A 23,437-nucleotide genomic window follows, 5' to 3' on the forward strand; every position below is an offset into this window, starting at 1 on the left:
CCCTGCAACATTCTGGTGACGTTAGTTTATGGTTATAAAAAATACCTTAAGAGAATGTTCGTAGAACATTAGGAATTGCCCCCCCCCCAAAAAAAAACTTGTGCTAGGAATAGGAAAATAGACAATTTTCTTAATGCATAAACAACAGAAGAAACATGATTTACCAGACTAACAGATGAATTTGTGGCAAAATACCGTAGAATTTTACATCAACATCAAATTATATGAAAAGTATTTTCTCCTCCTTTTGACAAGTTAATAGGCTTGTTTAATGTACTCTACTCTTAAAGGGACAGTTCACCCAAAAATGGTTTACTCACCCTCATGCCATCCCAGATGTGTATGACTTTCTTTCTTCTGCAGAGCAAAAATGAAGATTTTTTGGAAGAATATCTCAGCTCTGTTGGTCTATAAAATGCAAGTGAATGGTGACCAGACCTTTGTAGCTCCAAAAATCACAAAAAAGAAAACATAAAAGTAATCCATACAACTCCATTGTTTAAATTTATATCTTCTGAAGCAATGTGATAGGTGTGGGTGAGAAGCAGATAAAAAAGTACAGTAAGTCCTTCTTTTACTCTAAATCTCCACTTTAACTTTTACCTCTGAAAGTCACATGAGGCGCCTGTTTACTTTCAATTCCACATCTGAAAGTAAAAGTGAAAGTGGAGATTTGAGTAAAAAAGGACTTACATTTTGATCTGTTTCTCACCCACACCTATTATATCAATTTGAAGATATGGATTTAAACACTGGAGTCACCTGGATTACTTTTGTGTGTCCTTTATGTGCTTTTTGGAGTCACAAAGGTCTAATCACAATTCACTTGCATTGTATAGACCAACAGAGCTGAGATATTGTTCATTTGTGTTCTGCTGAAGAAAGTCATACACATCTGGGATGGCATGAGGGTGAGAAAAATGATGAGATATTTTTCATTTTTGGGTGAACTATCCCTTTAATTATGCACAACTATCTTTTCAGTTACATTTTATCATTTGCTTTTAGCATTGAGAACAGACGTTCAACACATTTTTGGGTCACAACCCGTTGAGAACCACAGCTCTATTTGACAGTATTGTTCTAAAATCATATCAAATATTAACATGGATCTGGGACTAGTGTTGCTATTTAAAAAAAAATGTGGCTCTGGCAAATGTTTTTTTTTTTTTCTGCAAATGAAAAGACAAAAAGGTATACAGTTTTAAAAGATGTAACCATTTCAAATCACATGCAATGGAGATTGTGTTTGTTTTGTAGAGCGGCGCGGTTTACAGCGAGCAATACCATGGGCTGCGGGACAACAGGGAGCACTTTGACAGAGGAGTTATGCTTTAAGCTATTCTTTGAGTTAAAGAGGGGGAAAAGGCTTTTCTTGATGCTCGGGTTCCTTCCCTCGTTGCCGTCCGTCTGCAATATAAGACGCACAAAACCCCAGTGGCTCATTCTATAAACACCAAACATCTTTTGTTGTTGAAAACAGCAGATGAACATACGGTCCTCTGGTTCAATATTTGTGGACACAGCACATGCTGCTCGGGTCTGTACTGCTCTCCATATGGCTATTGTGGGGAAATGCTACTGAAGACTGAACTGCACTCTCAGGGGCTGAATTCACTGGACAGTTGCACCACTTTCGTGCACCGTATTTAAAGCTGATTAGTTAATTTTTTTGAATGTTAAAATTCAACAGACCAACCAAACAGAGACAGATCGACCCTGGTTGTTAATCGATGGTATATGCTTATGTTGAAGCCATCGGTCCTTGTTATTTCAACTTCATTTAAAAAAAAAAAAAATCACGTTTGATAGTGGAATTCCAAGTGAAGAACTACACTACCCATATTTTTTCCCCTTTTTCTCCCAATTTGGAATGCCCAATTCCCAATGCGCTCTAAGTCCTCATGGTGGCGTAGTGATTCGCCTCAGTCCGGGTGGCGGAGGACGAATCCCAGTTGCCTCCGCGTCTGAGACCGTCAACCCGCGCATCTTATCACGTGGCTTGTTGAGCGCGTTGCCACGGAGACATAGCACGTGTGGAGGCTTCACGTCATCCACCGCGGCATCCGCGCTCAATTCACCACGCGCCCCACCAAGAACAAACCACATTATAGCGACCACGAGGAGGTTACCCCATGTGACTCTACCCTCCCTAGCAACCGGGCCAATTTGGTTGCTTAGGAGACCTGGCTGGAGTCACTCAGCACACCCTGGGATTCGAACTAGCGAACTCCAAGGGTGGTAACCAGCGTATTTTACCACTGAGCTACCCAGGCCCCACTACCCATAATTCTTGACGAGAAAGATCCACCAATCAGAGAATTGCAGCAAACTAAGTGCGCCAAAAGAGCTCTGCAGCGGCCGCACACTCGCTTGATGCAATCGAGTCGGTCTCACTACACTCTGAAACTGCTTACAGAATATTTTTGTAAATATCTGAATATTTTGCAATGAAATAAACATCGATTGATTCTATTCTTAAATTCGACAACTTTAAAATAAATTGTTTTACATTTTTCCATCCTTTTTAATTCGACTACGTCATTCGCAATGCATCATGGGATTGTAGTTCATTCCCTCATGAAAGACATGAAGTAATGTTGTGATTCATTTCAGAGCTGGCTGGTTTGGTTCATGGCTTACAATTGTTTTATGAGGGATTTAAAGAAATCCCTATAGTAAAAAATGAATGGGAAAAATACTTCGACGGCTGAAGAAGTGGACGGGCACTGTTTCGCTCTACAGCACTGCGCTGTGTGTATTTACAGTTCAATCACGCCTCCTTTCTAGGTTAATTCATTTTAATATAAATGACACTTTATTCACAAAGGTCTGCACTATTTTCCTGAAGCAATTCAAATGATGAAGAGGAGTTCTATCATCGGCCACCTATTCAGACAGTCAAGCAAGTGGCGATTGCATCACAACGGTGAAGTGATCCGGCAGAGTGTGCCAGAATGGGAATTCCGGCGTGCAAATTGCGTTCAGCACAGTTTTTTTTTTTTTCCATGTTTGTTGCCGTTACCTGATTTGCATAATTCCTTTAGTTAATCGGGTGATAAAACAATGCAGACAGTGCGTGCACATTCACGACACTATCAGTGGGTGCGAATTATTATTAGTGAATTCCCCCCCCAAGAGTCACTGCCAGATTCTGTTGGACATAATTTAGACAAAGGAACTGGAAACATCAGGATCTGCTAACGAGGATGGCCTCTTTTTGGCATGACACACCCATCTCACCCTCCTTTTCACCATAGTCACCTCTGTAGCCACTCACCTGCCTCTCATATCAGTTCTAGAAGAGAGTATTTTTCTATACTACACTATCAATTCATGTGCACAATACACAGTTTAAGTTCAATGACTAGCAGACCGACGTACAAAAACACACAAACATGGCAGCTAAGCAACACATATACATACACATGAAATACACACAGTCTCTTGGCTAAAGCATTACTGCAGCTGATATAATTTCTGAAGTTCAAGAACAGTTTATGAGTGATTGTTACCGGCTGCGACTTCTTCTTTTTCTTCTTTATAGCCCTGAAGAAACCCTGTTTTTCTTTCTGTTTAGGGACCTCGGGTGCACTCATGACCATCGTCTCTGAATTATTCCTAGAAATATATTCCATAAAAACGTTAACAGTTCAATCTCACTGTGGAAAGCTTGTGCTGTATTTCATGTCAAAATTATGCTTTGCATAAAAATTAAGCGTATTTAAGGACATCATTTTTATGAGAATTGAGCACATTTTCCCTGCAAATTCACATCACTCTGCCAGAAAAATTCTAATTGAATTGTTAGACAGTAATGAATCATCCTGTCCAGACAGAACAACTTCTGGTTTTATTAAAATCTGCTTAAATTAATTCAGTGCAAACACTATCATGATGTATAGATATTTAATAACTTAGAAAATATGCCTTATTTTTTAGAAAATAAATAAATACATTAAATGTTTTGCTTTTTTTCCCCAGATTAGACTTAGATTTCTAAATAAATTAATAAGATTTTTTTTTTTAAATAAAATTAAAAACATAAGGCATAATTTTCTAAATGGAAAATATAATTTCTTATTTTTTTTCATGTGATTTTGGGGTGAAATGTGTTACATTTGATGAAAAAAAAAAAAAAAAAAAAAAAAAAAAAAAAACATTTTAAATAAGAATGGCTAAGTGATCATATATAAAATAATTTTTTTTTAAAAATCTGATTAAAAAGATTTACCCATAACTAGGTTGTGTGCATGTAATTTAGATAGAATGCATTATTATTATCTGCACCAACTGCATCACTCACCAGCAAAACGACAAATATACCTTTTTATTCCACACACTGATTTTCTAGTCATTTCTTTATAGTCAAATATTTAATGCTATCACTTCCACCCTTCCAACAAGGCATTTTATCCTCTAGCCTGAGTCTCTGCACAGAAACAATGATTTATCTGGATCTCGGGTGTGCTGCCTCAACAAGTGTGTGTGCTCACCAGGGGTCGAAATTGGTCTGACGTTTGGGGTGGTTTGTCATGGCTGTGCTTTCTGCCACCACCGCTGGCACTCTGCTCTGCCCGGTGCTCTCGTGGAATGAGTTATCGGGTCGAGGAGAGGGGACTGAACCAGAGGACAGAGCAAACAAAAGAAAGAATCAACAACACAAAAAAGAAAAAAACAAAAAGCAAACCCCAGTGACATGCTAATGTATTCAAATACCCTAAGAAATATCTTGACGAGCACAGTTTTCTGTGTCGGTGTTGACATATTTCCTATTAATACAGGAAGTTTGGGCAGGACATACCGAAGGGCTCATCCCTTTTTTCAAAATAAATAGCCAATAGCTTTAGATTACTTCCTAGCCATGATCAACCATGATTTGCTGCTTGCTACAGAGCACAACAGTCGGGTTCCGGATGTAAAAATCCCATTAACTGATTTTTAATGCCAATTTATAAAGGTTGTTAATCGATGGTATATGCTTCTGTTGAAGCTATCAGTCTGCGTTTTTTCAATTTTATAAAAAATTTTTTTTTAATGTAGTATCCATTTTTTTTTAACTTCCCAAAACGTCACCTTTTTGTCCCACTTCCTTTGCCTAAAATTGGTATACAGTTGTGCTCAAAAGTTTGCATACCCTTGGAGAATTGGTAATATATGTACCATTTTTAAAGAAAACATGAGTGAGCAGGCAAAACACATTTCTTTTATTTCTTATGGGATTCATATTCAACTGTAGGTTATAACAGAATGGCACAATCATAAAACAAAACATGGCAACAAAGAAAAAAATGAAATGACCCCTGTTCAAAAGTCTGCATACCCTTAGTTCTTAATACTGTGTATTACCCCCTTTAGCATCAATGACAGCGTGCAGTCTTTTGTAATAGTTGTCTATGAGGCCCCAAATTCTTGCAGGTGGTATAGCTGCCCATTCGTCTTGGCAAAATGCCTCTAGATCATGCAAAGTCTTTGGTTGTCTTGCATGAACCGCTTGAGATCTCTCCAGAGTGGCTCGATGATATTAAGGTCAGGAGACTGTGATGGCCACTCCAGAACCTTCACCTTTTTCTGCTGTAACCACTGGAGGGTCAACTTGGCCTTGTGCTTAGGGTCACTGTCATGCTGGAAAGTTCAAGAGTGTCCCATGCGCAGCTTTTGTGCAGAAGAATGCAAATTGTCTGCCAGTATTTTCTGATAACATGCTGCATTCATCTTGCCATCAATTTTCACAAGATTCCCCGTGCCTTTAGAGCTCACACACCCCCAAAATATCAGTGAGCCATCACCATGCTTCACAGTGGGGATGGAATTATTTTTACTATAGGCCTTGTTGACCCCTCTCCAAACATAGCGCTTATGGTTGTGAACATAAAGCTCTATTTTGGTCTCCTCACTCCAAATTACAGTGTGCCAGAAGCTGTGAGGTGTGTCAAGGTGTTGTCGGGCATATTGTAACTGGGCTTTTTTGTGGCATTTGCGCAGTAAAGGCTTCTTTCTGGCAACTCGACCATGCAGCTCATTTTTGTTCAGGTATCGTCGTATTGTGCTCCTTGAAACAACCATACCATCTTTTTTCAGAGCAGCCTGTATTTCTCCTGAGGTTACCTGTTACCTGTTTCTTTGTATACCGAACAATTCTTCTGGCAGTTGTGGCTGAAATCTTTCTTGGTCTACCTGACCTTGGCTTGGTATCAAGAGATCCCCGAATTTTCCACTTTTTAATAAGTTATTGAACAGTACTGACTGGCATTTTCAAGGCTTTGGATATCTTTTTATATCCTTTTCCATCTTTATAAAGTTCCATTACCTTGTTACGCAGGTCTTTTGACAGTTCTTTTCTGCTCCCCATGGCTCAGTATCTAGCCTGCTCAGTGCATCCACGTGAGAGCTAACAAACTCAATGACTATATATACACAGACACTAATTGCAATTTTAAAAGCCACAGGTGTGGGAAATGAAACTTTAATTGCCATTTAAACCTGCGTGTGTCACCTTGTGTGTCTGTAACAAGGTCAAACATTCAAGGGTGTGTAAACTTTTGATCAGGGCCATTTGGGTGATTTCTGTTATCATTATGATTTAAAAAGGAGCCAAACAACTATGTGATAATAAATGGCTTCATATGATCACTATCCATAAATAAAATAATTTGTTTTTCTGCATGATCAGTCATATTTTCAAAATCAATGCTAAAATTTCACAATTTCTGCCAGGGTATGCAAACTGTATGTTAGGGCTGGGAAATTTAATGCATTAATTTCTGTGATTAATAATGTAACACAACAAAAAATTTATGCAATTAATGTAGTATCCATTTTTTTTGGATTCACTTCCTTTGCCTAAAATTGGTATATATACACATTTACAGGAGGTACATGCTCGACTTGACTGCACATCCTAGCACAGAAACTGATTGTGTGAAACAGTGCACGCTTATTTATTACGCGTGTCCCGCATGTCCCGGGAAAAATAAACACAGTAGCGGATTTACTGTATGAAGAATGGAGACTTCACCCGCAAGCAGTGAACCAGCTGTGGGAGAGATACGGGCAAGCTGCCGTATCTATTCACGTTGCCTGAAAACGCTCACTGTCATCAGAGCCGGTGTCAAGAGTGAAACCGCGCGAGAGATACCCAGCATGTGCACGATAGAGACTGAATGGATTCCAGAGAAAATAATAGTTTTGATATTTTAAACTTCAGCAAATTATGAGTTTGATATGAATTAAATCTGCCCATTTGTTTCTATTTAAAAAACGTCAACTGGAAAATGCCAGAAGATTTTGCCCAACTTTTAATTACAACATGTCCACTGATTTTATGGCATGCATACTTGTATCAACAAAAATGTGTATAATAAACTTTATATACACATACATACACAGATATACAGAATATATACACAGTATATATATTTATAAATTGTATTTTTTTATATACATTCTTCATTAATCAATAACTCATGCACTTTATGGTAACAGTTTCCATTAAATGCAAGTAATATGATGATTACACAAGAAACAATTCGAAGAAGGCAATGGTTTAAAGATTACCTCTGTAAAAGCTTCCCACTCTGCGAGGCATTGAGTCAGTGTAGATCATTCTGTTCTCCTTGGACGAGGTTCCATCTTCCATATGAGTGTCGTGGTACATCCCAGCCTGAGTTACAAGAGGACGTTCACACTACAGGACCATATGGAACAGTGAGACAGCCATTTTCCTTAAATACTGTACTTTGTCTAACTGTAACTAAATATTTGCATGAGGAAAGAGGAATGATTAAGGAAGGAAGGAACCAGTAAGAGAGAAATAAGAGCTCAACCGTAAATGTTAAAGGCATGAGCTAGCAGTTAATGATGTGAACATTTATAAAACATAAAAATAATGTAATTAGGCTAAGTGTAATTTTTTTCATGATTAATGCATTAAAATAAAACAAAGATAAGATGGGGCATGAAAAACAATAGTAAGTGATATTTAAACTTGATTTATACTTACTGGACCTTATTCACGCAACACGAGCTGAACGCATCAATCTATTCTTACATAATTTTTGCATTGAATAAAATAGTTTTATGAACAATAAACACTCATTTGTTCTGCTCATATTTCATGAAATAAGGCCCATCAAGTAGGAGTGTGTGTCTGTGTGGGGTTGGGGTTCTGAGGGTCCTGTTGAGATCTCGGACCTCATTTTTTGGGCGTTGTGAGTGGAAGGGAGCAGTGTTGTCCCTCGTAGGATCTTTAATCGGGGGGCGAGAGTGAGGCTTCTCTTTAGGAGACTGGTCATTCTGCAGACATAAACACACAGCAAAATAAGCAGACACTGGAAGACACCGAGGTGTGAGTGGTTGACTGAGTAATCAAATAGTGTGCACACAACGGTTAAAAAAAGACACACAAAAAAAACATGACTGCAGGATGCAACAGAGCCATATCATAAATTAGATCACATTGGAACATGCATACACTCACACACACATCACAATTGAATCTCCTGAAATGCTTGGCCTGAATAAGCATTGTTTGGATTATTGCTGTTTGCAAACAGGATAAAACTGAAAAGTAATATTTAGAGACAGATGCGTGGATGAATAAAAAAGGTATTCTTGCTTGGGTCACTTCTCTGCTGTGAAGGAAAGATACCCTGATGAAAAGACCATGCTGGTTGAAACTGCTATATGCATGTCCAGACCGCTGAAAATTCTGTCATTTACTCACCCTCATGTTGTTCCAAACCTGTGACTTTCTTCCTTTCGTGGAACACAAAAGAGGATGCAAGACAGAATGTAGGGCTGGGTATCGATTCAGATTTCTCAATTCGATTACAATTCACAAGCTCCTGATTCGATTCTGATTAATTTGGGTATAGTTCAGTTATAGGGCTCTATTTTTGTGACCGTGCTAGGCACAGCGCAACGACTATGCACTACATCTTATCTGATTTTCGTGAGAGTGCTAATTCTAAGCGCAAAGCACAAGTGGGAATGGGTGGGAGTGTTTGCGCTATCTGTGGGTGTATGCGCGCAAACTGTAGGTGTATTGTATGTTAATAAAGTGACGCAAAGTGCAATTTGCTACTTTCCTAAGAAACAGGTCATTGCGCTAAGATGTTTCAAAAGCAGGTCTGTTTTCAGTGCAAAGTCTAAAATCAGTTCTCCATCAGCAGGTGGTAATAAAGTTAATGTCCAAAGTCTGAATATAGTGGAACATCAAATGATGTCCCTGACAATCAGAGTTGTAGCCGTTTTATGAAACGACCTTGTTATTTTAACTTCGCTATTTTAATTATATATTCGTTTAGTTTAAAGTGTACTGTAATATGAATTAAGAAATATCTTTGATTTAACTTCTTTTTGTGTTTAAATAAATTAAATGAATTTTTAAAGCAAAATCGACCGTGAAGTGCGTGCAAAAATCCACAGCCTAACCCGGACGGCAGATACAATCAATGTCATCACGAGCCACGATTTGATTGTCACTTGATAAATTTGATTAATAATACTTACATTCTCTATCATTTTAACAGAGCGTACATCCAAATCCTGAACCACATTTTCCAAGCATATAAAAGGAGCGTCACTTTCATAGAAATATGCCTGGCATTCAACAAGGATGCAGTTAATGCACAAAAGAACGTCCATTTTTTAATTCTTCTAATTCATTGCATACAGTCCATTTACACTACAGACTTCTTATGAATGTGCTGTATTTATATCACTGGTGCTTGACAGGGAATGGACTATTTAATAGGATGCAGATGATGCAATAACCGGAGAAGAACCTCAGAATTAAATTGCACTTGACCCAGCCCATTAGCGCATTGCGCATGCAATTTCACCAAACCCACTTGCGCCTAGACTTAGCGCATACTTGCACGAATAAACCAAAACTTTATGGCCATGCCCACGGACTTTGCATGTATGACATATTGCTGTGCTTAGCGCTCTCAAAATAGGGCCCATAATGTCCATTTGGCTTATATATGGAAGGAACTTGATGACTCTCAATACCAATTTCGATACCACAAATAAATACTAATTTCCCAAGTAATTATTCAAGACAAGTAAATAAAAAACAAAACTCTTTTGCGCTGCAGATATCAATGGTGGAGATGAGCAGCACTGCAGTTTTAATGATCTTTTAAGCATTACATAATAATAATGTTTATGTTAATAAAGTTATAAATGGATAACTATGGTTTGTAGTGAAGAAATAGGTTCTTTCTGAACTATCAGCAAAACAACTTTTAACTTGGTTCAATGGGCCTGTATGACAATGTCGGACATGTAACAGATTGATGAATACACATCCTCACACGCTTAACACACTTCTAAAGCCTGACAAATGTGGCATATAAAAATGAAACTACCATCAGATATGCAATATGCATCTACTGCTTAATTGATTAGTCCACACAGTAAATAATAATATCTGACTTCAATATTATCATATTCAGTATTCAAACTTAACAGCAGGTTTCTTAATGCAGTCAAAATAATTAAAGACATAATTTTTAGAAGTATTACATTATTTTTATTCGCATATCCTTTTACAAACAGTACCCTATATACTGTGGTGATGGTGACGGGGTCCCGTTCAACCTAACATGGTGGTGTAAGATCATATTTTGTCCTCTCATCTGTCACAGCGATTGCACTTTTGTGTTTTGAGTTTGTGCAATTTCTTTAAGAGTTCAAATCTACCAATAGCAGCTGTGGGGCAAATAGGTCTTTTTGGAGCAGACGCGATAATGATGAGAGTGATACGTGAAATATTATAAATTTAGTCAAATCCTGTGTTTGTCCTAATCAACAGATACGTATGGAAAGTTAAATCACAAGTCTTCAATAACCTTTTGAAAACGGGGTGTTTTAAGCCCACAAACAGCACTTTTTGGCCATTTTTAGGTCAATTTGAGCAAAGCATCCCTTGAAAGCAGTTCTTTTCTGCGATGCCATAAGAATCCAGAAGTGACGGAGCCGAATGTTTGTAAACAATCGTTTTTTTTTTTTTTTTTTTTTTGCGTTTTACGTTTTTAACAGCAGTATCAAGTATTCAAGTAAACATTCAGAAATTAAAAAAAAAAACAATTATGGCACGACTTAAAACTGCTTAAATTACTGGTCTTCACTGTATGATTATGATGCATTAATTCTTAATTTTAAAGCTACTCAAGTTATCCAGTCCAGAGCAGTGAGTGGTTTTCTCGTTATTGTGGTTTGATTATTATAAATGACATACTAGTCCTGCGGCAGGTCTATTAGGCTACATTTACTGTACACTTCAAGTCTGATATTTATTTATATTTTATTTTCTCCACAATATGGAATGCCCAATTCCCAATGCTCTCTAAGTCCTCATGGTGGCGTAGTGACTCGCCTCAATCTGGGTGGCAGACGAGGAATCTCAGTTGCCTCCACGTCTGAGACCGTCAATCCGCGCATCTTATCACGTGGCTTGGTGAGCGCGCTACCGCAGAGACGTAGCGCGTGTGGAGGCTTCACGCTATTCTCCGCGCCATCCACGCACAACCCACCACGCGCCCCAACGAGAGCGAGAACCACATTATAGTGACCACGAGGAGGTTACCCCATGTAACTCTACCCTCCCTAGCAACCGAGCCAATTTGGTTGCTTAGGAGACCTGGTTGGAGTCACTCAGCACGTCCTGGATTCAAACTCATGACTCCAGGTGTGGTAGTCAACGTCAATACTCGCTGAACTACCCAGGCCCCCCTCAAGTCTGATATTTTGATACAAATCAGCTGTTTATGTTCACTTTAGACATAACTGACTGTTCACATGAATACCTCACGAGACGGCAGTTTCACAGAATTTTGAACTGTATTTTACCGTTTAGACAAGGGATTGAAAACGTTCCAATGAACGAAAACAAAACCAAAAACAAACAAAACATTTTTGCAGAATGTTACCGAAAATAAGAACGAAGTTCCTTTCAATTGTTCTGGAGTGAAAACGTTATTTCTTTAAATGTCGGTAACCAGTTAATAACTGGTTAATTTTGTTCTGCTAATTTTCTTTCATGAAACCAAATGTCTAAATGGTTTATCACAGTAAAGTTTCGGAATTACACCACTTCCTTTTGCCCAAATAATGAGGCATCTTTCTTTTTAGTTGAACATGATCAGAACATTAATCAGAAAATCTATTTTTCTCCAGTTACTTTCATTACACTTCCATTTCTTTTGTGTTCCACTGAAGAAAGTCATATGAGTTTCGAACAACATGAGGGTGAATAAATAATGAGAGAATTTTCAATTTGATTATTTATGCCTTTAAGAGGTCCTACAAGCAATGCTGGTCTTTTCAATAAAGTTATTTGAAACTGATAACAGGATCATATTTAGTCAAGTAAACACCTAATGCACAGAGATATAAAAACAGAGCAGATCACTGACCCTGCTCAGATCTTGTGCAAGTTCCTCTCGGGAGGAGCTGGTGTTGTGTCGTGGGAGTGTGCGATGCTGTAGCTGCGGAGAGAGGAGCTGTAGGCTGCTGGCACGCGTCGGCACGCCCTGTCCGACCACCAAATTCGCCTCCTGGCCATGCGGTCGGTGTCGCTCTCTCCGCACGTACATGGAGTGGCGTTGAGGCCGCTGCTGTGAGGAGAAGGGGCTGGTGTAGCCGAGACCATAAGGGTAGGACTCGTGAGGGGAGGGGAGATTATGAGCATGGCCGCCCCCTGCTCCTGCGGCCCTGTTTGGGTCGAGCGTATCGGTAGCCTTCGGCTCATCCGGCGCCTTTTTCCGCCCCGAAGAACGGCGTGAGTCCAGAGTACCCCCCTCCAATCGCGGGTTCCCCCGGCCACTGGGACTATGACCCTGCCGTTCTGTCACGGCGTGCCGCTCCACTCTGGGGCTGCCGGGAGCTGCATTTAGATCCAGGCAGCTAGAGGGGAAGTAGCGGGAGCCCGAGCCTGACCCCGCCATGGGGTCGTCCAGGTGGAGTCGCGCCTCGGCGAGATTCCCCACGGACTTGGCGTCATTCAGCGCACCGTGGCTCTTGGACAGGCTAAGGAAAGATGAGGTGCTTTTGGAGGAGGATGTGGAAGGCATGGATCCATGCGAGGATTCCATGTAATTGTGGCGACTGTGCTTGTCCCCAGACTGCAGCGTGCTGGTCTTCCCTTCCAGGAAGGACGAGTGGCGGCCTGATTTGGAGGATTTGAGGTACTTGGCACCAGAGATGTCCGTTCCTACAGCGGCACCTGAGTAGTTGAAATGAAACACTTTTTAAAACTTGACCTATTCTGTGGAGTGACAAGCTGTAATCCATTAAAACTGCTTTTTCTTTTATAAGTATTAAGCATGCAGCTTTTATAAGCACCAGTGATCATTTTCAGTTTTTTATTTTAGTCCTAATTTTTTAGCTTTATATGAAAATGTCCTTTAAATTTAGTCAATATTTATGTCACATTCATTTGAGTCTAATTTACTTATTTTTGTCAACAAAAATAACCCTTGTTATAATGAGTAAAATTACAGATACATGTATCAATCTCTAATATAACCAAACTTTAACCAACTTTTCAAATATTTTTGTCAAATTAATTACATTTCAAGTATTTCAGGTTTTTGTGAGATTTTTTATCTTTTTACTATCTCCCCACTTTAAGAAATATCAACTATCAAAATGACTTTGAAACATGTTCTTCATAAAAGAGGAGTATTCAAGTAATTGTTCTGTGTTCTGTGTATAATTTAATAGATCTGAACCAAAAAACGAGTGTCACGTCATTGACCCATGTATCACACATAATAAAGATGAATATGTTAAGATGTTTAAGAACTGTCCTGCAAACCTGGGCCCTGTTCTCCGTACAATGATTAGGGAGTCATCTGGATTTCACTGTTGATAATTTGACCTGATCCTGGATTGTTACATTCTTTGAAGAACACCTCGGAGTTGCTGTCATGGGCTTATTTAATGTGAACAGGATTAGACTGCACCTATAAGCAGATGTGATACTGGAAGTCTGTCCCAGCTGCTGCATTATTCTTACAAGTGCACCTTTTGAAGCAGAGGTGATAATTTTATATTATTTACATTTTATTAATAATTTAATATAAAATAATAATATTTTAGATAATCATAGGTACAGCCCATTTTACTAATTTAGAGGTACCACTTCTTTAGCCGTGAGGACGTAATCTACTTCAATTTTTTTTATCAGTTAATAAATTATTTTCGTGCATTAACTTCAAGGAAGACAGTCTGTACTGATCTTGGTTCTCAGCGCCCCCCTACAGCTCAAAAGATGTAAAGAACTAAATAAAAAGCAATGTCTGCGTTTGTGCCATTAGAAACATTGCATAAAATGATTGCATGATTGTCGTTCTTTTCTGGCCATGACTTTATAAAGAGAGCTTTTATGCCATCGTGCATTTGTAAAGTTCATGCAGGTAAATCATTTACATTGATGCAATAATAAAAAAAAATGCTTTTTTTAGACAAATTTAAACAAAAGGAAACATCTGTGACATCAAAATAAAAAAAATACTGTTGCGAGTCAAAAGTAAGTGTAATGAAAATAATGTTACAGTTACACGTTTAATTTATTCACAACTCTTCAGCCTTTTCTCTTTATTTTGGCTGCTTTGGAAGGGTTTTCTTTTTAAGATTGCTTTCTGTTTGGTCAGGATTAACATTAATGTTGAAGGCAATATAAATTAATTTATACACACATATCTAGTAGTATAAATTTAGCTACTGTATAGGCCTATTTTTATGTACATTAACAAATGTTATTTACAGTACATTTATACGTTTTTTTTTTTTTTCTCCCAATTTGGAATGCCCAATTCCCAATGTGCTTTTAAGTCCTTGTGGTGGCGTAGTGACTTGCCTCAGTCTGGGTGGCAGAGGACGAATCCCAGTTGCCTCCGCGTCTGAGACAGTCAACTCTTATCACGTGGCTTGTTGAGCGCGTTGCCACGGAGACATAGCGCGTGTGGAGGCTTCACGCCATCCACCGCGGCATCCACGTTCAACTCACCACGCGCCCCACCGAGAACGAACCACATTTTAGTGACCACGAGGAGTTTACCCCACGTGAGTCTACCCTCCCTAGCAACCGGGCCAATTTGGTTGCTTAGGAGACCTGGCTGGAGTCACTCAGCACGCCCTGGATTCGAATTAGCAAGCTAGCGAATTCCAGGGGTGGTAGCAAGCGTATTTTGCCACTAAGGGAATTGTTTTTTGTATATTAGTGCATATCAATACATAAATACATAATGATTTATATTATATTCATACTTTTAAAGTTTATAACATCATTACATTGGTCTGTGGTGTCACCAACCAATCCATGTGCCCTTTTCAGTAAACACAGGTACATGCAATTATCTCAGACAACTCAATCCAGAAATACTAATCAAATCCTCTCCTGCGTTTGAAGAGCATAATTAGGAATTATCACGATTAGTAGATCTGGAATACGTCATATCATCTCAGATGTATTAAGCGACATACGAAGAACAGGGCCCCGAGCTCCTGAAATAACAGCATTTAATGAATATACTTAAGTATTAGCTACTTTTTAGAAGTTGCACTGTTGTGAATACCTCACATTTCAGCGGTTTAGGATACTGTGTTCCTGTTACATGTGGTGCGTTCTGAACATTCGTCAATTATTGTTTTCATCTGTAATTTTGGGTGACGAGAATAACACTGATGAGTGCATCATAATTAAGAAACTACATGGAATTTTTTCACTTTTAAACTTACATTTATCACACCGCATGACAATTTCAAATGAACTAGTGAACAAAAAGGTGATTAAAAACATTAAAAAACTTAAGAAATGGAGTTACAGCACTTAAAATATACCTTTACCTTATCTTGCTTTTGATAAAACAAATTTGTTGACATGCTCAAACGATTTTGCGTCCATCTGCACTGACGACTTAGATTTTTCAGTGTTTGATGCCACGAGCGCCATTTTTAAGACAACGTGTCAAGTTTAAAGAACTTCAACTTTTAAGGTAGACCAATATATCGGTTTTAACGATTAATCAGTGCCGATAGTTGCTTTTTGGGATTTTGGTTGAACAATAAACTACATCTGAGATTTTTTCTTTTTGTCATTCTAAAATGTATTTATTTGTCATTCTATTTTAAAACTATCGGCCGATTAATCGGTTATCGGCCTTTTCCCACCTTAGATATCGGTATCGGCAAAATCGGTCAACCTCGACTCAAGCCAACTGCATTTTGTTCCATTCTGCTTTTTTAACGCAAAAACGTGTTCTCTGTGAACGGCCCCATACCCACCTCCAGCTTTAGGCCCCAGGTTGAAGTCAAACTCGGTCTTTCCCTTTGCGTCTTTGGGACTAAGGAGGTGGGGAAGGTTGTTGTTGGCCAGGTCTTTATTGGAGGATGCAGAGCGGCTCAGGGTTTGGGCCTGGTAGCTCTTGGGGTGTAGGGTGGGGCTTAGGGTGGAGGAGGTTGGCATGTTGCTGCCATTCAGGAAGCTGTCGGTGCTCCGGTGAAGGTCCTCATGACGTGGTAGAGACGAGCAGTCCTTACTGTTAAATCGCCGGTGACCTGTACTCTTACTGCCATGGCTCCTGCAGACGGATAGACAATCAATATTTATATTATAAAGAGAGGAGACCAGTGCTAGTTGTCACACTGGGAAGTCATCACAAGGGCTGTACCTCAGTAACAATAAGATTTGGAGTCAAGAGTCCAATTGTGCAAATGTGCGTTTTCTCCAGTGGAGGTTTTGTATGTTGGCTTCAAAGAGAGATTTTGATATTGTGGTTGGGATAGAGGGGACATGTATCCCATTCCACCGTTAAACCTACACCACTGGTTTAGCCCTAGTTCTATTGTGACACCTTGTCCCATATAATGTGACAATGTGTGACGATAAGCTATTGGGGCATGTTTTCACAAAAGCTCAACATTTTTTCCCCCTAAAATCAGAAAATGCTGAAAAAAACAGGCTGTAGATTCTATAAACAGTGTAAACAACCTGTGGTTGTCTTAAAACTTTATTTGTTTGAGCGATCTCATATGTCAACTTCTAACTCGATTGGCGTGAGTTTGGGCCGGGACTACTTGTTTGTTTGAAAAATGACAGACAGGGGTGAACAGAAGGAGTGACAGGAGTGTTTGGGAAATCACACATGACTGTGTGTTTATGTGGCAGTATTGCTGACCGGCTGGGGATGGTGTTGTCTCCGTGGTACGGTTTTCTCTTGGAGGAGCGAGGAGGGGTGGGGGAGGGTGGAGCGGGACGGTCTGGACCCCTCAGACCCTGAAACACGGGGTGGTTTAGACATTGCTCAGTAAGAAAGCGCTCCGTCGGGTTCAGGCACAGCAGGTTCTGATAGGATGAAGAGGAGGAGGAGAGTCAAGCAACAGAAGAACAATAACACTTGCACTTGAGGGTGATACAACACCTGCTGTTTATTTGAAAATAAATCAACAACGAATATATCTCAACTGCTTTTCTCTGATGAGCGTTGCAGACTGCTTTACCTTAATTAAATCCAACATGAGTCCATTGATGATACCCAGGTACCTTCGTTCAAGCGTCTGAGGATGACTTACAGAAGGAAACTGTCACAAACACACACACGTACATAATTAAAGAGAGACTGAAGAAACATCTTGAGCTGAGCAATAGCAAATAGCATATTTTATAAGCTATCAGACTGCGGTCGATAGAAAGTCATTCCAACCGCATGACTCTTTCTCTCCCATGGAACACAAAAGGAGAAATGCTGAAGAATGTCCCGGCCACTCGATTCCAGATGCATCATGAAAGCCATGCAAATTCCAAGCACTCTTACATGTGAAGAACAGACTGAAACAAAGTTGTTCCCTGATCATTTTGTCCTCGGCCGAAGTGCTACTTAACGGATTATGAAAAGTTGAATGTACTACAAAAATGGCTTGTTGATGCCATGCCTTGTGACCAAACGTCATTGACGTCAATAGCACAGTTTGATTTGGGAGCTACATTTGAAACTTGAAAATAGAGCAAATAGACACAAGGTACAAGACATGATCTCACTACAATCCCATGAAGCATTGCGAAAGACGTTATCGAACTTAAAAGGATAGAAAATTGGGGGGGCCTGGGTAGCTCAGCGAGTATTGACGCTGACTACCACCCCTGGAGATGCGAGTTCGAATCCAGGGCGTGCTGAGTGACTCCAGCCAGGTCTCCTAAGCAATCAAATTGGCCCGGTTGCTAGGGAGGGTAGAGTCACATGGGGTAACTTCCTCGTGGTCATGATTAGGGGTTCTCGCTCTCGATGGGGCGCGTGGTAAGTTGTGTGTGGATCACAGAGAGTAGCATGAGTCTCCACATGCTGCAAGTCTCCGTGGTGTCATGCACAACAAGCCACGTGATAAGATGTGCGGATTGACGGTCTCAGAAGTGGAGGCAACTGAGACTTGTCCTCCGCCACCCAGATTGAGTAACCGCGCCACCACGAGGACCTACTTAGTGGGAACTGGGCATTCCAAATTGGGAGAAAAGGGGATATATATATATATATATATATATATATATATAATAAAAATAAGGATAGAGAATTACAAAAATGTTGATTTAAAGTTTTGATTTTCAGTACAGAATCTCTGATTGGCGCCTTTCAATAGAGGATCATACGTACTGTAGTTTTTCCACCAGGAATTCTGCTATTAAACACAAATCTTTAAAAAATTTAGTTTTTCAGTAAAAATATCTAAACATTCTTAAAAAATGTTTTTTTTACGCTAAACAAGCATGATAGCATAAGATATTAGGTCTTGTTTTCAGAGAAATACGACAAAGTGTTGAGAGGTTTATGCTTACAAGAAAACACAATTTTCCCATGGGAAAGAAAAATAAACTTTTTTCCCTTCGAATACATTTTTTTCTTCCCCATTGGTACATTTCTTTTCTTGTTAAGCATAAACCTCACTAAATATTGTCAGATTTTTCTAAAACAAAACTTGATATCTAATGCTATTTTGCTTGTCAAGTCAATATCTCTTGCTTTAAAAATGTTCAGATATTTTTAATGGAAAATAAGACAGAAATACATAAAGGAATAGTTCACCCAAAGATGAAAATTCTCTCATCATTTACTCACTCTCAAGTCATCCCAGATGTGTATGACTTTCTCTCCTCTGTTCAACACAAAAACAGATTTTCAGAAGAATATTTCAGCTCTGTAGGTCCATACAATGCAAGTGAATGGTGACCAAAGTTTTGAAGCTCCAAAAATGGGCAAAATAAAAATACTCCAGACGACTCTGGTGGTTAAATCCATAACTTCAGAAGCGATATGGGTGAGAAATAGATGAATGTTTAAGTATTTTTTTTACTATAAATTCTCCTCCCTGCTCAGGCAATATCCACTTTACTTTCACTTTTACACTCTCCTATCATATCGTGTCTGAACACATGGATTTAACTACTGAAGTCGTATGGATTACTTTTATGCTCCCTTTATGTGGATTTTGGAGCTTCAAAATTTTGGCCACCATTCACTTGCATTGTGAGGACCTACAGAGCTGAAATATTCTTCAAATAGAAAGTCATACACATCTGGGATGGCATGAGGGTGAGTAAATCATGACAGAATTTTCACTAGAGGTGTAACAATTCACTTGCTTGCTTGATGCATTGATTACTTATCCTCCCGATCTGTATGCATTGATCTTGAAATATGATTTTTGAATCGAGAATCGTTATTGTTTTAAAATGCTAAAAATCGAACAAATCGCGGTTCACGAGAGTTATGTATGGGGCAGTGGTAGCTCAGCGGTTAAGGCTCTGGGTTACTGATCAGAAGGTCAGGGGTTCGAGCCCCAGCACTGCCAAGATGCCATTGTTGGGCCCTTGAGCAAGGCCCTTGACCCTATCTGCTCCAGGGGCGCCGTATCATGGCTGGCTCTGCACTCTGACCCCAGCTTAGCTGGGATATGTGAAAAAAAAGAATTTCACTGTATATGTGCAAATGTATAATGTGTGATAAATAAATATAATTATTATTATTAATTATGTGCGATTTAATACAGACATGAAAATACAAGGAAGTTATAGGAATTTTTGAAATAAAGTGTTATCCTGGCCTAGAAAATTCATGCAAATTAAGAAAAAAACCTTTAAAAAAAAAATCATGGAATTTTTATAGTGAAATATGGAATACTTTCATAGTTATGCTTGGCTCTAAAATACTGCATTTTATCGGCACATTGCACTTTGTTGTTTCCAAAGAAGCCTGCATGTACATTTATTTAATGTGTTGTCTTCCAAGCTGCTTTTGGTGCAATATACTATCTATGGTATTTTGTCTTTCTTTTTCTTGCCTAAGACAGAGTAGGGGGAGTACTGAAATAATTCTTAAAAAAAATGCTGAACTGAATCGTTAATCAAATCAAGTTGCATTTTTATTGTGAATCAAATTTAATCGTTCTGAATTTGCGAAAAATCGCTTTGAATCTAATCGAAAACCTATTAACCCTGAATCGAATCAATTCATTTTCAACCCAAAGATTCACACCTCTAGTGTTCACCGATGGCTTCAGCAGAAGCATACGGCAGGTCTGTCTTTAAAGCTTTATACACAGGTTATCGTTAGTGGTCAGTACATTCTTCTTTTGTGTTCCATAGAAAAAAGAAAGTTCTGATGAGAAATTATATCGTGTATGTATTTTGCTCATGTGTGCGAATATTATGCGCTGTGATCAGCACTGCCAAGGCAGAACCAGTTGTGTTTCACACTGGCACATAGCGATACATGAGTCATAGCCAGCCACTTATTCAGAATACTGGGAACCGTGCCATAAGAATAGAGAGGAGGTGAGGAGTGGAAAGCACAGAATAGGATAGGACAGAAGAGTGAATCAGAAGACACGTCCTTACTCGGAGTCCGGCGAAACGAGGGTTGTTGTAGAACAGCTTCATCTGCTCTGGTGGTAAAGGGCCCAACACCTTCTGAATTGTGAAGAGCTGGTCGATCTCACTTTCGCCCGGAAAGAGGGGCTGCCCATCACTCAGTTCTCCCAAAATACACCCCACTGACCACATGTCCACCGCCTTCCCGTATGGAGCCCTGCAAGAACCAATCGAGAGTGAAGTTCCATTACATTAATGCCAAACATGACTTATCATTCCAAATACTCGCCAGTGCATTCGTTTTTTTACGGTTTTCAGCACAACATATAAAAACTCAGCAGGGTTTTGCAGAGTTGACAGAAAAAACACTCGATTTTTCTGAAGAAAATGTAGGTGCTTGCCCGAGCTAAAGTCACTGCCACGATGCTAGTGTTTGCTAAGGTGGTTTTTAGCATAATGCTATGTGGTTTCTAGGGTGCTTTGGGTACTTTAAGACGTTGGGTAACACTTTAGTTTAGGGATCAGAAATTAGACAGTAATTCATGACTAATAATTACATTTGTAAGTTACTAGTTATGGACTTGTTTGGCATTATAAAGTATTTATTAAGCATTTATTGGCTGATTTCTTATTCTTGCTTTTTAGCTCCTTTATATATATTTTTTTGTCAATGAATCTGGCAAAAAACAAAACATGTATGTTCTCAGTACTCTGTGTGATTGTGCAGCTTTTAAGTATGAAATACATGTGAAATGCATGTAGTGTTTCAACAAAACAGGGAAGGTTAGAGTTATGTTTAGGGGTTGGTGTAGGGTGTTTCTGGCACTCTAAATAAACACAATAAACATGCTGCAGTGATGCCACTATACTGTATGGTAGTATTTAATTAGGGGTGCAAATAGCATCTAACACTATTTGCCCTTAGTGCAAAGAAGATGCTTTTTGTTGCTATTTACACTAAGCAACAAAAGTCTCTGACTTCTATATTTATTTTATGCTTATAAGTTGCACATTCACCTAGTGTAATGAGAACCTATAAAGGATGTATTTTGCACCTTACTAGCTAATGGTATCTTTTGTTTTTACCTAATAAAATTAATTGTTAGGAAAAAAATAAATACCTTATAAGTCTGTAACTAGTCCCTTACAAGTCCAGTTCCAAGTGTGGTTGCTGGGGTTTTATGGGTGGTTGCTACTGTAGGTGATTGCAAAGTATAATTCCTTTTTTAACACACCGCAACATCTTGCACACAGTTCACATTACACAGATTTAGTCATCAGCACAATATGCGCGTCTGCGTGCTTTCCAGTTTTTCTAGACACATGGACTGTGCGCGTCTGCGCGCATCGTTTGTGGGTGTTTCTTCAACTTCGGGCACTTTAATGTCTCAGGGGTTTATTTTATTCAAACAAATAGATTACAACCTTTTTCTCATTAATACAGAATTGGAAATGTTGTACCATGCCTTTATCATTTTAAATGCCTTTATATATATATATATATATATATATATATATATATATATATATATATATAAAATAGTGTTTTTAGCCAGACCCAAACTTTAAATATTAAATTATAAAAATACATCATAAAAATGCAAATTGTGAATTGTTTAAAGCTGTGATCAACGAAACAAAGAGTGAAATAAACAAACCATTTTAATATTTATTGTGTGAAGTTGATTATAATGTTTTATTTTTAATTATGACTGTCCCACATTTGTGGCGTCATTTCCACCACACCAAACAATTTTGCCCCTGATCAAGTTTTTTTTTTTTTTTTTTTTTGTGTACTTGTTAACCAAGTGGACAAAAGTATCAGTGAAGAGCATGCTTGAGATGAAATATGAGACAAGTGATGTTTGAACAAAACAAAGAAAAATCAGTGCAATGGACCTACTTTCTATTAGGTGTCTTTAACTACTATGTACTTAAGCATTTGATACACTGTACTTATTATGTACGTCTTTGTTGTTGCATTGTACTTTCATTTAAAGTACCTACATTTAATTACACTGTTAAACTTTAGGTAAGGTTAACCCTACCTTAACCCTTACCCTAAACACTTAACCCCACCCCTGCTCCTAAATGTACCCGTACCTCAACCTCAAAAGTAGCAAATGTGACTCTTATGAGAATTTTGCAGAACAACATGCATTGTATTGTATGTATTTTAATGTTAGTACATAGTACCTAATGTACAGTGGGAGCAGTATCACTTGTGAGCAGAATCTTTTCATTGGGTGCGTTTTGCCTTATTACACATAAAATGTGAAAACAATATTATTTAATTATGTGTATTTTGGATCAATTAAATGTTAGCTATGAAATTAGTCTTAGCAAGACAAGTTGGACATTTTACTTGAAAAATGTAAAAAAAAATAAAAAATAAAAAATAAAAAAAAAAGTGTCATTTCCACTGAAATCTATTTAACACAATACAAAATTTGCAAAGTGCTGAACATGACACTGGTGAGAATTTTTATAACTTTCATAAGAATTTTTATTTGTTGTCTGTTTTTTTACCCCCACCCATTTTATTTCCAGCCTTGCAAAAATGAG

The 23,437-nt window shown here is 38.6% G+C and overlaps 1 protein-coding gene across 7 annotated transcripts in view; it reads right to left on the reverse strand.

Annotated features, from left to right (window-relative positions):
- The window catches only part of LOC127427995 (cyclin-dependent kinase-like 5), a 66,139-nt gene that overhangs the window by 6,189 nt on the left and 36,513 nt on the right, over positions 1–23,437 (reverse strand). For 2 of the 7 annotated variants that reach the window (XM_051676019.1, XM_051676025.1), the window contains 10 exons: positions 20,900–21,089; positions 17,515–17,595; positions 17,193–17,359; positions 16,300–16,595; positions 12,426–13,234; positions 8,194–8,295; positions 7,558–7,687; positions 4,497–4,620; positions 3,516–3,621; positions 1,288–1,410 (listed from right to left, as the gene is read on the reverse strand). In XM_051676019.1, coding sequence (XP_051531979.1) covers positions 1,288–1,410; positions 3,516–3,621; positions 4,497–4,620; positions 7,558–7,687; positions 8,194–8,295; positions 12,426–13,234; positions 16,300–16,595; positions 17,193–17,359; positions 17,515–17,595; positions 20,900–21,089 — 2,128 coding nt within the window. The remainder of the gene's footprint in view (positions 1–1,287; positions 1,411–3,515; positions 3,622–4,496; positions 4,621–7,557; positions 7,688–8,193; positions 8,296–12,425; positions 13,235–16,299; positions 16,596–17,192; positions 17,360–17,514; positions 17,596–20,899; positions 21,090–23,437) is intronic. The other 5 variants (XM_051676020.1, XM_051676023.1, XM_051676021.1 and 2 more) reach the window with 5 other exon arrangements.

This window comes from Myxocyprinus asiaticus, chromosome 37, assembly GCF_019703515.2.
Source record: "Myxocyprinus asiaticus isolate MX2 ecotype Aquarium Trade chromosome 37, UBuf_Myxa_2, whole genome shotgun sequence".
Classification (NCBI taxonomy): Eukaryota; Metazoa; Chordata; class Actinopteri; order Cypriniformes; family Catostomidae; genus Myxocyprinus; species Myxocyprinus asiaticus.